This window comes from Neovison vison, chromosome 7 (genome assembly GCF_020171115.1).
Source record: "Neovison vison isolate M4711 chromosome 7, ASM_NN_V1, whole genome shotgun sequence".
Lineage (NCBI taxonomy): Eukaryota > Metazoa > Chordata > Mammalia > Carnivora > Mustelidae > Neogale > Neogale vison.
Window position 1 is genome coordinate 152179153 of NC_058097.1, and position 14685 is coordinate 152193837.

Here is a 14685-nt window from a genome sequence, read left to right on the forward strand (position 1 = left end):
GATTAAGAATTTTTATTTCTTGGGCACCTGGGTGGCTCAGTGGGTTAAAGCCTCTGCCTTCGGCTCAGGTCATGATGCCAGGGTCCTGGGATCGAGGCCCGCATCGGGCTCTCTGCTCAGCGGGGAGCCTGCTTCCCTTCCTCCCTCTCTGCCTGACTCTCTGCCTACTTGTGATCTCTGTCTGTCAAATAAATAAATAAATAATTTTAAAAAAATAATAAAAGAATTTTTATTTCTTTATTTAATGCTCTGACTATAATATGTTTATATACTAGAATATGGAAAATCACTTTTCACAATCAAATTACAAGCCTCTTTTTTCCAGTTTTCTGCCTGACCAATGCTGATGACCAGCTCTCACCTCTAGCACATCTCCTTTTATATTAACCTGAGGACCAAGGGATCATTGTAGGCTTATGTAAATTGGTTCATTTATTTCTTGTTTTTTTGTTTCATGCTGATGGTGTTTAACTAGACCTTATTTTCTATTCTGTCTTTGAAAATCATATGGTCCCCTGAATGTACCACTGGAATTATACTTTTATTTCCAATTTTCAAAGTTGAGGGCTGAGTAAGAATTGATACTTTTGATGTCAAGGCTCTAAGATACCATAGTGTCTGTGATTCTGGCTTGCTTTCAGTTTTATGAGAAGAAATGCCTTCACTGGCCAAAAAATGTGAAGGGACTAGATATAAGACCATGAAGAAAAGAGGAGTCAATGATAAATCTGAAAGCTTGTGACCTACCTAAATCTACTTGCATTTAAATGAAGATGTGATGACCAAACAGCCCATCTGTGGGGAGGATTCTACATAAAGTCTGTGATAGAAAAAGAAGGATTCAAAATCTTTTTTTTTTTCCAATTTATTTATTTTCAGAAAAACAGTATTCATTATTTTTTCACCACACCCAGTGCTCCATGCAAGCCGTGCCCTCTATAATACCCACCACCTGGTACCCCAACCTCCCACCCCCCCGCCACTTCAAACCCCTCAGATTGTTTTTCAGAGTCCATAGTCTCTCATGGTTCATCTCCCCTTCCAATTTACCCAAAAGCACTACCCTCCCCAATGTCCATAACCCTACCCCCCTTCTCCCAACCCCCCTCCCCCCAGCAACCCACAGTTTGTTTCCTGAGATTAAGAGTCACTTATGGTTTGTCTCCCTCCCTATCCCATCTTGTTTCATGGATTCTTCTCCTACCCACTTAAGCCCCCATGTTGCATCACCACTCCCTCATATCAGGGAGATCATATGATCGTTGTCTTTCTCCGCGTGACTTATTTCGCTAAGCATGATACGCTCTAGTTCCATCCATGTTGTCGCAAATGGCAAGATTTCGTTTCTTTTGATGGCTGCATAGTATTCCATTGTGTATATATACCACATCTTCTTGATCCATTCATCTGTTGATGGACATCTAGGTTCTTTCCATAGTTTGGCTATTGTGGACATTGCTGCTATAAACATTCGGGTGCACGTGCCCCTTTGGATCACTACGTTTGTATCTTTAGGGTAAATTCCCAGTAGTGCAATTGCTGGGTCATAGGGCAGTTCTATTTTCAACATTTTGAGGAACCTCCATGCTGTTTTCCAGAGTGGTTGCACCAGCTTGCATTCCCACCAACAGTGTAGGAGGGTTCCCCTTTCTCCGCATTCTCGCCAGCATCTGTCATTTCCTGACTTGTTGATTTTAGCCATTCTGACTGGTGTGAGGTGATATCTCATTGTGGTTTTGATTTGTATTTCCCTGATGCCGAGTGATATGGAGCACTTTTTCATGTGTCTGTTGGCCATCTGGATGTCTTCTTTGCAGAAGTGTCTGTTCATGTCCTCTGCCCATTTCTTGATTGGATTATTTGTTCTTTGGGTGTTGAGTTTGTTAAGTTCTTTATAGATTTTGGACACTAGTCCTTTATCTGATATGTCGTTTGCAAATATCTTCTCCCATTCTGTCAGTTGTCTTTTGGTTTTGGTAACTGTTTCCTTTGCTGTGCAAAAGCTTTTGATTTTGATGAAATCCCAAAAGTTCATTTTTGCCCTTGCTTCCCTTGCCTTTGGCAATGTTCCTAGGAAGATGTTGCTGCGGCTGAGGTCGAAGAGGTTGCTGCCTGTGTTCTCCTCAAGGATTTTGATGGATTCCTTTCTCACATTGAGGTCCTTAATCCATTTTGAATCTATTTTTGTGTGTGGTGTAAGGAAATGGTCCAATTTCATTTTTCTGCACGTGGCTGTCCAATTTTCCCAACACCATTTATTGAAGAGGCTGTCTTTTTTCCATTGGACATTCTTTCCTGCTTTGTCGAAGATTAGTTGACCATAGAGTTGAGGGTCTATTTCTGGGCTCTCTATTCTGTTCCATTGGTCTATGTGTCTGTTTTTGTGCCAGTACCATGCTGTCTTGATGATGACAGCTTTGTAATAGAGCTTGAAGTCCGGAATTGTGATGCCACCAACTTTGGCTTTCTTTTTCAATATCCCTTTGGCTATTCGAGGTCTTTTCTGGTTCCACATAAATTTTAAAATTATTTGTTCCATTTCTTTGAAAAAGATGGATGGTACTTTGATAGGAATTGCATTAAATGTGTAGATTGCTTTAGGTAGCATAGATATTTTCACAATATTTATTCTTCCAATCCAGGAGCATGGAACATTTTTCCATTTCTTTGTGTCTTCCTCAATTTCTTTCATGAGTACTTTATAGTTTTCTGAGTATAGATTCTTAGCCTCTTTGGTTAGGTTTATTCCTAGGTATCTTATGGTTTGGGGTACAATTGTAAATGGGATTGACTCCTTAAATTCTCTTTCTTCTGTCTTGTTGTTGGTGTAGAGAAATGCAACTGATTTCTGTGCATTGATCTTATATCCTGACACTTTACTGAATTCCTGTATAAGTTCTAGCAGTTTTGGAGTGGAGTCTTTTGGGTTTTCCACATAGAGTATCATATCATCTGCGAAGAGTGATAATTTGACTTCTTCTTTGCCGATTTCGATGCCTTTAATTTCCTTTTGTTGTCTGATTGCTGAGGCTAGGACTTCTAGTACTATGTTGAATAGCAGTGGTGATAATGGACATCCCTGCCGTGTTCCTGACCTTAGTGGAAAAGCTTTCAATTTTCTCCATTGAGAATGATATTTGCAGTGGGTTTTTCATAGATGGCTTTGATGATATTGAGGTATGTGCCCTCTATCCCTACACTTTGAAGAGTTTTGATCAGGAAGGGATGCTGTACTTTGTCAAATGCTTTTTCAGCATCTATTGAGAGTATCATATGGTTCTTGTTCTTTCTTTTATTGATGTGTTGTATCACATTGACTGATTTGCGGATGTTGAACCAACCTTGCAGCCCTGGGATAAATCCCACTTGGTCGTGGTGAATAATCCTTTTAATGTACTGTTGAATCCTATTGGCTAGTATTTTGGTGAGAATTTTTGCATCTGTGTTCATCAAGGATATTGGTCTATAGCTCTCTTTTTTGATGGGATCCTTGTCTGGTTTTGGGATCAAGGTGATGCTGGCCTCATAAAATGAGTTTGGGAGTTTTCCTTCCATTTCTATTTTTTGGAACAGTTTCAGGAGAATAGGAATTAGTTCTTCTTTAAATGCTTGGTAGAATTCCCCCGGGAAGCCATCTGGCCCTGGGCTTTTGTTTGTTTGGAGATTTTTAATGACTGTTTCAATCTCCTTACTGGTTATGGGTCTGTTCAGGCTTTCTATTTCTTCCTGGTTCAATTTTGGTAGTTTATATGTTTCTAGGAATGCATCCATTTCTTCCAGATTGTCAAATTTGTTGGCATAGAGTTGCTCATAGTATGTTCTTATAATAGTTTGTATTTCTTTGGTGTTAGTTGTGATCTCTCCTCTTTCATTCATGATTTTATTTATTTGGGTCCTTTCTCTTTTCTTTTTGATAAGTCTGGCCAAGGGTTTATCAATTTTATTAATTCTTTCAAAGAACCAGCTCCTAGTTTGGTTGATTTTTTCTATTGTTTTTTTGGTTTCTATTTCATTGATTTCTGCTCTGATCTTTATGATTTCTCTTCTCCTGCTGGGCTTAGGGTTTCTTTCTTGTTCTTTCTCCAGCTCCTTTAGGTGTAGGGTTAGGTTGTGTACCTGAGACCTTTCTTGTTTCTTGAGAAAAGCTTGTATTGCTATATATTTTCCTCTCAGGACTGCCTTTGTTGTGTCCCACAGATTTTGAACCGTTGTATTTTCATTATCATTTGTTTCCATGATTTTTTTCAATTCTTCTTTAATTTCCCGGTTGACCCATTCATTCTTTAGAAGGATGCTGTTTAGTCTCCATGTATTTGTGTTCTTTCCAAACTTCCTCTTGTGGTTGAGTTCTAGCTTCAGAGCATTGTGATCTGAAAATATGCAGGGAATGATCCCAATCTTTTGATACCGGTTGAGTCCTGATTTAGAACCGAGGATGTGATCTATTCTGGAGAATGTTCCATGTGCATTAGAGAAGAATGTGTATTCTGTTGCTTTGGGATGAAATGTTCTGAATATATCTGTGATGTCCATCTCATCCAGTGTATCATTTAAGGCCTTTATTTCCCTGTTGATCTTTTGCTTGGATGATCTGTCCATTTCAGTGAGGGGAGTGTTAAAGTCCCCTACCATTATTGTATTATTGTTGATGTGTTTCTTTGATTTTGTTATTAATTGGTTTATATAGTTGGCTGCGCCCACGTTGGGGGCATAGATATTTAAAATTGTTAGATCTTCTTGTTGGACAGACCCTTTGAGTATGATATAGTGTCCTTCCTCATCTCTTATTATAGTCTTTGGCTTAAAATCTAATTGATCTGATATAAGGATTGCCACTCCTGCTTTTTTCTGATGTCCATTAGCATGGTAAATTCTTTTCCACCCCCTCACTTTAAGTCTGGAGGTGTCTTCGGGTTTAAAATGAGTTTCTTGGAGGCAACATATAGATGGGTTTTGTTTTTTTATCCATTCTGATACCCTGTGTCTTTTGATTGGGGCATTTAGCCCATTAACATTCAGGGTAACTATTGAGAGATATGATTTTAGTGCCATTGTATTGCCTGTAAGGTGACTGTTACTGTATATTGTCTCTGTTCCTTTCTGATCTACCACTTGTAGGCTCTCTCTTTGCTTAGAGGACCCCTTTCAGTATTTCCTGTAGAGCTGGTTTGGTGTTTGCAAATTCTTTCAGTTTTTGTTTGTCCTGGAAGCTTTTAATCTCTCCTTCTATTTTCAATGATAGCCTAGCTGGATATAGTATTCTTGGCTGCATGTTTTTCTCGTTTAGTGCTCTGAAAATGTCTTGCCAGCTCTTTCTGGCCTGCCAGGTCTCTGTGGATAAGTCAGCTGCCAATCTAATACTTTTACCATTGTATGTTACAGACTTCTTTTCCCGGGCTGCTTTCAGGATTTTCTCTTTGTCACTAAGGCTTGTAAATTTTACTATTAGGTGACGGGGTGTGGGCCTATTCTTATTGATTTTGAGGGGCGTTCTCTGAACCTCCTGAATTTTGATGCTCATTCCCTTTGCCATATTGGGGAAATTCTCCCCAATAATTCTCTCCAGTATACCTTCTGCCCCCCTCTCTCTTTCTTCTTCTTCTGGAATCCCAATTATTCTAATGTTGTTTCGTCTTATGGTGTCACTTATCTCTCGAATTCTCCCCTCATGGTCCAGTAGCTGTTTGTCCCTCTTTTGCTCAGCTTCTTTATTCTCTGTCATTTGGTCTTCTATATCGCTAATTCTTTCTTCTGCCTCATTTATCCTAGCAGTGAGAGCCTCCATTTTTGATTGAACTTCATTAATAGCTTTTTTGATTTCAACTTGGTTAGATTTTAGTTCTTTTATTTCTCCAGAAAGGGCTTTTATATCTCTGGAGAGGGTTTCTCTAATATCTTCCATGCCTTTTTCAAGCCCGGCTATAACCTTGAGAATTGTCATTTTGAACTCTAGATCTGACATATTACCAATGTCTGTATTGATTAGGTCCCTAGGCTTCGGTACTGCCTCTTGTTCTTTTTTTTGTTGTGAATTTTTCCGCCTTGTCATTTTGTCCAGCTAAGAGTATATGAAGGAGCAAGTAAAATACTAAAAGGGTGGCAACAATCCCAGGAAAATATGCTTTAACCAAATCAGAAGAGATCCCAAATCATGCGGGGGGATTTCTCCCCCCTCACGATTGGGTGAGGGATCTCCTCTGATTGGGATCTCCTTTGATTGGGATCTCCCAATCTCTTCTGATTGGGATCTCCCAATCTCTTCTGATTGGGATCTCTTCTGATTTGGGGATAAAAAGAGGTTCAAAAAGAAAGAAAGAAAAAAAAGAAAAAAAGAATTAAAAAAAAAGAGATTGAATTAAAAATTCAATCAAGAATTTAAAAAAGAATTAAGAAAAAAAAAGGATTGAAGAGATTAGGATCTCTTCTGATTTGGGGATAAAAAGAGGTTCAAAAAGAAAGAAAGAAAAAAAAAGAAAAAAAAAGAATAAAAAAAAAAAGAAAATGAATAAAGAAAAGTATAAAAAAGCAAAATATATATATATTAGATAATCTAGTTAAAAAACGTTAAAAAAGAAAAGGGTAAAATTATAAAAAAATTTAGCAGAAGAAGAGAAAATAAATGAAAAAGAAAAAAAAAATAAACTGCAAGACTAAAAAATCACAGGCAGAAAGCCATGAGTTCTGTGGTTTGTTTTCTCCTCCTCTGGAATTCTGCTGCTCTCTCCTTGGTATTGAAACTGCACTCCTTGGTAGGTGAACTTGGTCTTGCCTGGATTTCTTGTTGATCTTCTGGGGGAGGGGCCTGGTGTAGAGATTCTCAAGTGTCTTTGCCCCAGGCGGAATTACACCGCCCTTACCAGGGGCCGGGCTGAGTGATCTGCTTGGCTTTGCTTTCAGGAGCTTTTGTTCCCTGAGCGCTTTCCGTAGAGTTCCGGAGGACGGGAATACAAATGGCGGCCTCCTGGTCTCCGGCCCGGAGGAGCCGAGAGCCCGGGGCCCCGCTCGCCAGTGCGCCCTCAGCGAACAGCTCCTAGTAACTCGCGTCTGCCTAACCTCCGGCCGCGCTCTGAGCTCACCGAGCTTGCGACCGGTTCAAGGCAACTCCGAGCTGCGAGCTTACTGTCGGCTCTGTCTCTGCAGCCGGCTTTCCCGTTCCAATATCCGCAAGCTCTGCGACACTCAGACACCCCCGATCCTTCTGTGACCCCGCGGGACCTGAGGTCACGCTGACCCCGTGTGGCCTTCGCCCCGGTTTAGCCTCCGGAGCGATGTCCCTCAGCGGAACAGACTTTTAAAAGTCCTGATTTTGTGCTCCGTTGCTCGGCCGCTTGCCGGGAGCCGGCCCCTCCCCCCGGGGTCTATCTTCCTGTCGCTTTGGATTCACTTCTCCGCCAGTCCTACCTTTCAGAAAGTGGTTGTTTTTCTGTTTCTAGAATTGCTGTTCTTCTTCTCTTCGATCTGCCGATGGATTTGCAGGTGTTTGCAATCTTTAGATAAGCTCTCTAGCTGATCTCCTGCTAGCTGAAGTAGTCTCAGCCTGCTACTTCTTCGCCATCTTGACTCCTCCCCCAGGACTCAAAATCTTTAACGAATTTGCTGGTAACAGATCACAGCCCCTTCATGTCTCTAATATCTGAGAATCTTGAAAATGTTCCTTCAGAATACCCATTTATTTCTGCGGACAATTTTAGGCTCCATTATGGGTTATCCTGGGAGAATCAGACATGCTCCCGATTCCTCTTCAAGCACTTTTGTCTGATGTTGGTTTTAGTAACATAAAAGCCTGAGTTCTAGAACCTTCTTCACTATTGGCATTGGCAGGAGAGCGGTGAAGGAGGATAAACACACAAATGCAGTAATTGTTATGGATGATTTTACCATGTTTATGGTGATGATATCATGTGTGTTTGCATATGCCCAAATTCATCAAAATGAATATGTTAAATATATGCATGTTTTTGTATATCACTATAAAGTTGAAAAAAATTAGAAAAAAATGTGGTTTCCTAAACAGCTTAACATTTTACTTTTGGAAAGGAAATTGAATATTAACAAATACGCAAACTTCTAGTGACTTCTCACTATCTTTAACCGTACAATATAGCTATGTTCAGAAGAGAATCTCCTTATCCATTTGTTTTCCAAAACTTCTTCACTTTGCAATCCATTGTCATCAGGGAATAGGCAATTTCTTGAAGGAGAGACCAACACTCAGCATACCAAATGCTCCCTGTTACCAGTCTCAAAACGTTGTGGGAAAAAAACAAAAAACAAAAACCAAACAAACATTTTGATTCTGGCATCAGTTTTCATGGAGATGTTCAGGCTTTCCCGGAACTTACTGTATTCTGGAGTCTTTCATCCTCTCAGATTACTTACGCCATTTGCCTAGACTTTGGCACCGAACCTTTTCTGTGCACTTCTGTTCTTGTCTGAATTATTTTTTTCTTGTATTAAAATTAACTTCCTCAATCAAGGATAATTTTTAAAAATACATTAAAGTGCAAAAAGAAAATTAAAATACCACAAATCTCACTATTGATTTGTAATTATTAGATTATTATTAAAACATTATAAAATTTTTTTACAATTTTTAAAAAAATTATTAATTTTTAATAATTTTTTGTAATTATTAGATTTAGATGTAGTCCCAGAATCTTTTTCTATGCATATGTATTTTTTTCTTAAACATTTTGTTTATTTTTTTGAGACAGAGAAAGTGAGGAAGAGAGAGAGACAGAGTGCAAGTACAAGCAGGGGATATGGCAGGCAGGGGAGAAGCAGGCTTCCTGTGGAGCAAGGAGCCTGAAATGGGGCCTCATCCCAGGATCCTGGGATCATGACTTGAGCAGAAGGCAGTTGCTTAACCGACTGAGCCACCTACGCATCCCTGTATTTCTTTTAGGGTTGGTTTCAGCCCTATGGACGGATGTCATATTATATCTGGATCATTTTTCACATCTTTACATGCTCTTTGCAAATATATTAGTTACACGATACATGATGATCTTCAATTGATCATTCTTCATATACATCAGTATATGTATTTTCCTGTTTTTGTTTTTATAAATAATGGATCTATATATTTCTTTGTGTTTTTTTTCCCCACAAATTCTATTTTTATAAAGAGGTTCCAAGATGGGGAAAATACATGTACTTTATAATTGTTTTGGTGGAAAGTTTTAATCTCCTTTTTAACAAAGCATAAGAACTTAGACTTCTCCTGGTAGGGTAAAAGTATTTCAGTGTAGTGGTTTGTGGAAGATGGCATTCTGTTCAAATCTTCACTAATTTGAATGGTGGACATATTTTTTACTCTTTCCTTGTGATGATGAAGATCGATCAAATCAGTATTTACGATCAATCACATGTCTCAGAGAGCTCTTGTTCTGGGCATTTTGAAAACTGTTCATTTCTTTCTAGAGGTTTGCTAACCTCAGGACCTTTTGTTCACGGAGATGACTTTGTGATAATATGCGATGATCCCAGATCAGTGGGGGCAGTGGGGTTGGTTGTGATGCCCTGACCCTTAGCTCAGGGATCTTTCCCACAACATCCTTGAATAACCCTGTCCCTGATCTGCTTGGTTCTAACTCCATAGATGATGGGGTTGAGCATGGGAGGTACAAGGAGGTAGAGATTAGCGAACATGACATGTATCACTCGGGGCACATGATGTCCAAAGCGGTGGGTGAGGAAGGTAAAGAGGGCTGGGATATAAAAAGCCAAGATGACACAGATATGGGAAGCACATGTGCCAAAAGCCTTGAGCCGGGCCTCCTCAGAGGGTAACCTCAGAACAGTTCTCAAAATCATCACATAGGATATATTAATGAAAATTATGTCAAAGCCAACCACAGAGAAGGCCACAAAGAGCCCATATGCACGATTGACTCTAGTATCTGCACACACCAGCTTTAGCACAGCCATGTGCTCACAGTATGACTGGGGAATGACATGGTTGGTGCAGAAGGGCATCCTGGACACCATGAAGCAGAAGGGACTCACCCACAGCAACCCTCTCATCATCACAGCTGCCCCCAGTTTACCCACCACAGCTGGGGTCAGGACAGAAGAGTGGTGAAGTGGGAAGCAGATAGCCACATAACGGTCCAAGGCCATAGCCATGAGCAACCCAGACTCCACAGAAGAAAAGGCATGGATGAAGAACACCTGGATGAGGCAGGCATGGTATTCAATCTCATGAGCATGAAACCAGAGTATAGCCAGCATTTTAGGTTGGGTGGAAGAGGACAGGACCAGGTCAGTGACAGCCAGCATGGCTAGAAACAGGTACATGGGCTCATGCAGAGTGTGGTCAGTTTGGACTATATGAAGAACAATGATATTGCCAACTATAGCCACAACATACATGGCACAAAATGGAAAGGCAATCCAAAACTGGTAATTCTCAAGTCCTGGGATCCCAAGTAGGATGAAGAACACAGGTTGTGAAGAACTATTCTCTGAAGCCAGCATCATAGAATGGGTGTGTTGTTCTCCCCTGAAAAGGTATGTACTCTATACAGGTGATAATAGTCAAATAAATATTATTATTTATACTCTTTCATAAAAGGCAATTTAATAATAGAGTAAAAGGGTTTAATGGCAAACCGAAAGAATTTCAACTATTTAAGTAAAAAAATTTTGCAACATAAAGTGATGCTACTCTTTATTCCTCATTCATATTTATATCATTCAAATGATATCAACACATACTAACTGCAAGTTTGAATTTTTTCAAGGAATCAATATTTTCCATGAACGTAGAGTCTGCTAAGGGAAAATTATCCTGACAATAATGTCAGTAATAGTAATTCTTGCCCTTCTGTTTTTCAGAACTAACTTACCTAACCCTTCCCATAGGCTCTTTTCAGCCCTCTGTTTAAGCCACTTCAGTGAATTTTCAGTGTAGGAAGCCAGACTGGAAAACACTTTGGCTTAAAGGCTCATAGGAAGGTATGTGTGATGTTGAATTAGCTTTGACTCTAGGAGTTATCGGGAGAATCTGGGTTGGAAGATAGCTGACTGACGATTGTACACTTGTAATTAGTTCTATTATCTTTGGTGTATGTCCTTCCAGATCGGGGGCCAGCAAACTCATTTCTGTAAAAGTCAGATCATACACATTTTAGGCTTTGTGTGCTATACAGTCTCTGTTACAGCTGATCAGTTTAGCCCATGTAGCCTGAGAGCAATCACAGTCAGTACAAGAAAGTGTGAGTGTGATTACATCCCAATAAAAGTTTATTTACAAAAACATTCTGCAATTCACTTTTCCTTTCCTTCTCCTAATGTCCTCCATGTTATTCCTTATGCTCCACAAGTAAGTGAAACCATACGATAATTACTCTCTTTGCTTGACAGCTGGATTTTGTCTGCAGGTTACAGTTTTCTAAATCCTGTCCTGATGGTAAATTTTCATGAGGTGAGCCCTGAACAGTGCACCATCCTAGCACCTCTGTGCTTGGCACAGAATAGAGGCTTAATGAGTATATGCTGGAGCAAATAACAAATAAATGTAGCTGTTCAGTGACAATGAACTTTTTAACTAATTAGCCATATCTTAATATCCTAGAGGAACCTTTTAAACACTGCTTTGGCACCATGGCCACAAGACAATTATACACAGTTCTCATACTAGCATCTGCTGTGCTGGCCAGTGAAAGACTTGAATGTCCTCTTCTGCCTCTACTTGCTTTACATGTTGCTCTTGTTTGATCCCTCTGGTGACTAACACCTACCCAGGACTGATGACACAAATGCTTACCTGATTCTTAAAAGTCACCTTTTCACTATTTCATCTCAGTTGACAACCTTTGAGTCTCTGCCATAACAGAAACACACAGATACGAAGAGTATCTTTTCCGATCTCCCATAACAAATCAGCTGTTGGGACTAACAGATAGTTTCATTCCACCAGACCTAATGGTTCCTAAAAAGGGTTTCTTTGAGATTCCAAAGACACCTAACCTCTTCCTGATTTTCCCAAGCTTTATAACAGTATGAGAGAAACGGGGCTCAGACTTTATAAATCTTGCTCTGCATTGGAAAAATTACTATCCTACCTTGATAATAGGTGTAGGTTTGCTGAAAACAAATACTCCTATCCAGAGTATGGTGGAAATTCAAACAAACACCTTATCTGCAGTCCTAGGCTCTTTCGTTATCCCCTCCTGCCTGGCTTGTTCTTCCACTTATATGTGCTCTTTGAACCAGAGTCTTCCTTTCCCTCTCCCTTCTGCCTCCTGTATGTCACTCTCCATTTGTGAAGACTTGGTCACTGGGGCTCATGCGCACCTGGAAAACATCCTTAAATCATCCTCATTCTTGCACTGGGCACTGGTGAAGATGCCTGCTAACTGTAGAGTTTCTCAAACTGCACAATAATCTCTTTGATTAATTGTGGAAAATATTGCTATTTTTGTAAATATAACACCAGAAATATTTACACTGTATTGTTTTTAACATTCATAAAGTTTCTTCCCATGAGCCTTAATGGGGAACTCACCTGTTCGCCATATTCCTTTTGGAATGGTGACTCTTCTCAGGTGGTGACCCAGGGCCCAAGTCTGATGTAGGGGATGAGAGCTCTTGTCAGGCGCCTTTCTTTCTTCTCTATACCTGCAATCCCATGGAATCTGGTGTCCTCACTCTCAGCAATTCCCTTGCCTCTTTACCCCTCAGACTTATGCACTCAGCCTGTGCAGAGTGAAGGCTCCAAGTCATGTGGAATGGACAGGGAGTTAATCAATCTTGGATCATTATGTGAAGTGTGTGAGGTTTTCAATCATATTTTGGAGTGAGGCACAGGTTATCAACTTTCTTCTGGGTGGATACAGTATATGAGCATTCCCTCAAAAGTAGAAAACAAAGAGCAATAGAATTTCCCTTCTTGTCCAATATTCCTTCCCCCTTTCCCTGCTTTTAAATATGTCCCTCTCCCTGCCCTCCAAGGGACTGGACCTCTTGTGAGACTATTAGGTATTGAAAGAAGAAATTAAGTCATCTTTTTCAGTGTTGCAGCTAGGGTGATCATACTGAACATCAGAGTCCATTTTTCTGTTCTCTGAAGTATAATCTAACTTGTGAGAATTTGGCATTGCTTCCCCCCCCCCCCCAGAAAATATGGTTACAAGACCAATGTTCTCAACTGATGTGGCTCAGCTTTCATTTGTGAGTATGGATTTCAATTCACTGCTGGTACCACTGGCTCTGCTGACCTACAATTACTCCACCATTATGTGACGATAGTTATGTCTCTCAGATTAACTGTGTTGTTTAAGCCTGAAAGGGGAAAGTATAAGAAGAAGGGCTGAGAACTTCATAAGAATTGTTTCAGGTACATTTAGACAGTTTCCACACTTTGGAGTATCTAAAACCAAAGCATAGAGCAATAATGCTGGAGAAAGGGAGATTTCAGGTCGTGTCCTTCATGGAGGGACTGTGTGTGGAGGCAGCCTTCCTACTTTTCTAGAATTTCCCTGTAGGATACAGTGAGTAGTGTAACTTCTCCCTATCTGGGAAGGAAATCCAGGGTTCTCAGAACCTGAAGTCCCCTGTGAGTCAGGCCATTCTGCACAGTGTATTGCCTTGTCTTCCAGCTTCTTGGAGCTTCTGTGAGTCTTACTGTTCTCTGGGCGTGGCAGAGATGATTAGGGCACAGGGAAACCACTCACCTTGAGCTCTGCTTCATCTCTGACCATGAGCAGCTCTAACTGGCTCCTGTGATTCAGCTTTTAGCAGAATCCTAGCCTGTGGGTTAGGACCTATTTAAAGATCTGTTCAAGTCTGTCCTTTCCCTTCCCCAAGCATTAATTTTCCTCTTACTGCTAGGCTCCCCCTGTCTCAATCTCTCATTTCCTCTGAGACTAGAAACAAAAGCTGGAAACCTTAACCCCTTATTTGCCTCTCTCCACTGTATACACAAATGCAAAGTCTGGGGAATTGAGTGCATGGGCAAGAGTGTGTGTTGTTACGAATACTCAGTTGTGAGCTTATCTGTATGCAGGTATTCTTTGTTAGTCAAGAGTATTTACAATTGAAGAGATATTTTTTACAATGTGAAAGTGAAAGTGTGAAAGTGTGTGGATATGTTTGTTGATGTGTGTATTTGAGAGATGTGTTAGTAGACATATGTGTGCAAGGACTGGATTTGAATGTGAAAGGTATGTGTGTATAACCTTGCATGTTTGTGAGGTGTGAGTAACCATTTGCATTAAGTATCACTATTTATTGGAGGAACTTGGCTCTGTAAGTACAAGGGCACTGCATACACGTGCTTTGTGAAGGCATATGCTGAGCTCCAAAGCTGATAGTTTGAAATGATACATCAGTGTGTATATAGATGGGTATGTATAGGCAAAATGTGTGGGTTTGAGGAGGTATGGACAATTTGTTGGTGTTTATGTATGTACGTAGGTAGCTCTGGTTCTGAGGCCCTCCCAGTCCTTATCAGGATAGGCAGGAGGACTTCTGGATTGAGGTCTTGTCACAGTTGTTTTTGAAATTCGGTTGAAGCTGTGAATCATAGAACACTCATCAAAAGCTAATGATGTACTGTATGGTGACTAACATAATAAAAAATATTACAACACATTAAAAAAATACTGCAATATAATCATTAATTTTTTTAACACTCAAAAAAAAAAAAAAGAAAATGAAAACAAAAATGAAAAAAGAAAT

At 40.1% G+C, this 14685-nt stretch overlaps 1 protein-coding gene across 1 annotated transcript; it reads right to left on the minus strand.

Annotated features, from left to right (window-relative positions):
* Positions 1-9534: 9534 nt before the first annotated feature.
* On the minus strand, positions 9535-10482 carry LOC122914114 (olfactory receptor 52R1-like). The gene has a single exon (XM_044260751.1). It carries the CDS (start codon positions 10480-10482, stop codon positions 9535-9537), a length of 948 nt encoding a protein of 315 aa, XP_044116686.1.
* Between the last annotated feature and the right edge of the window lie 4203 nt (positions 10483-14685).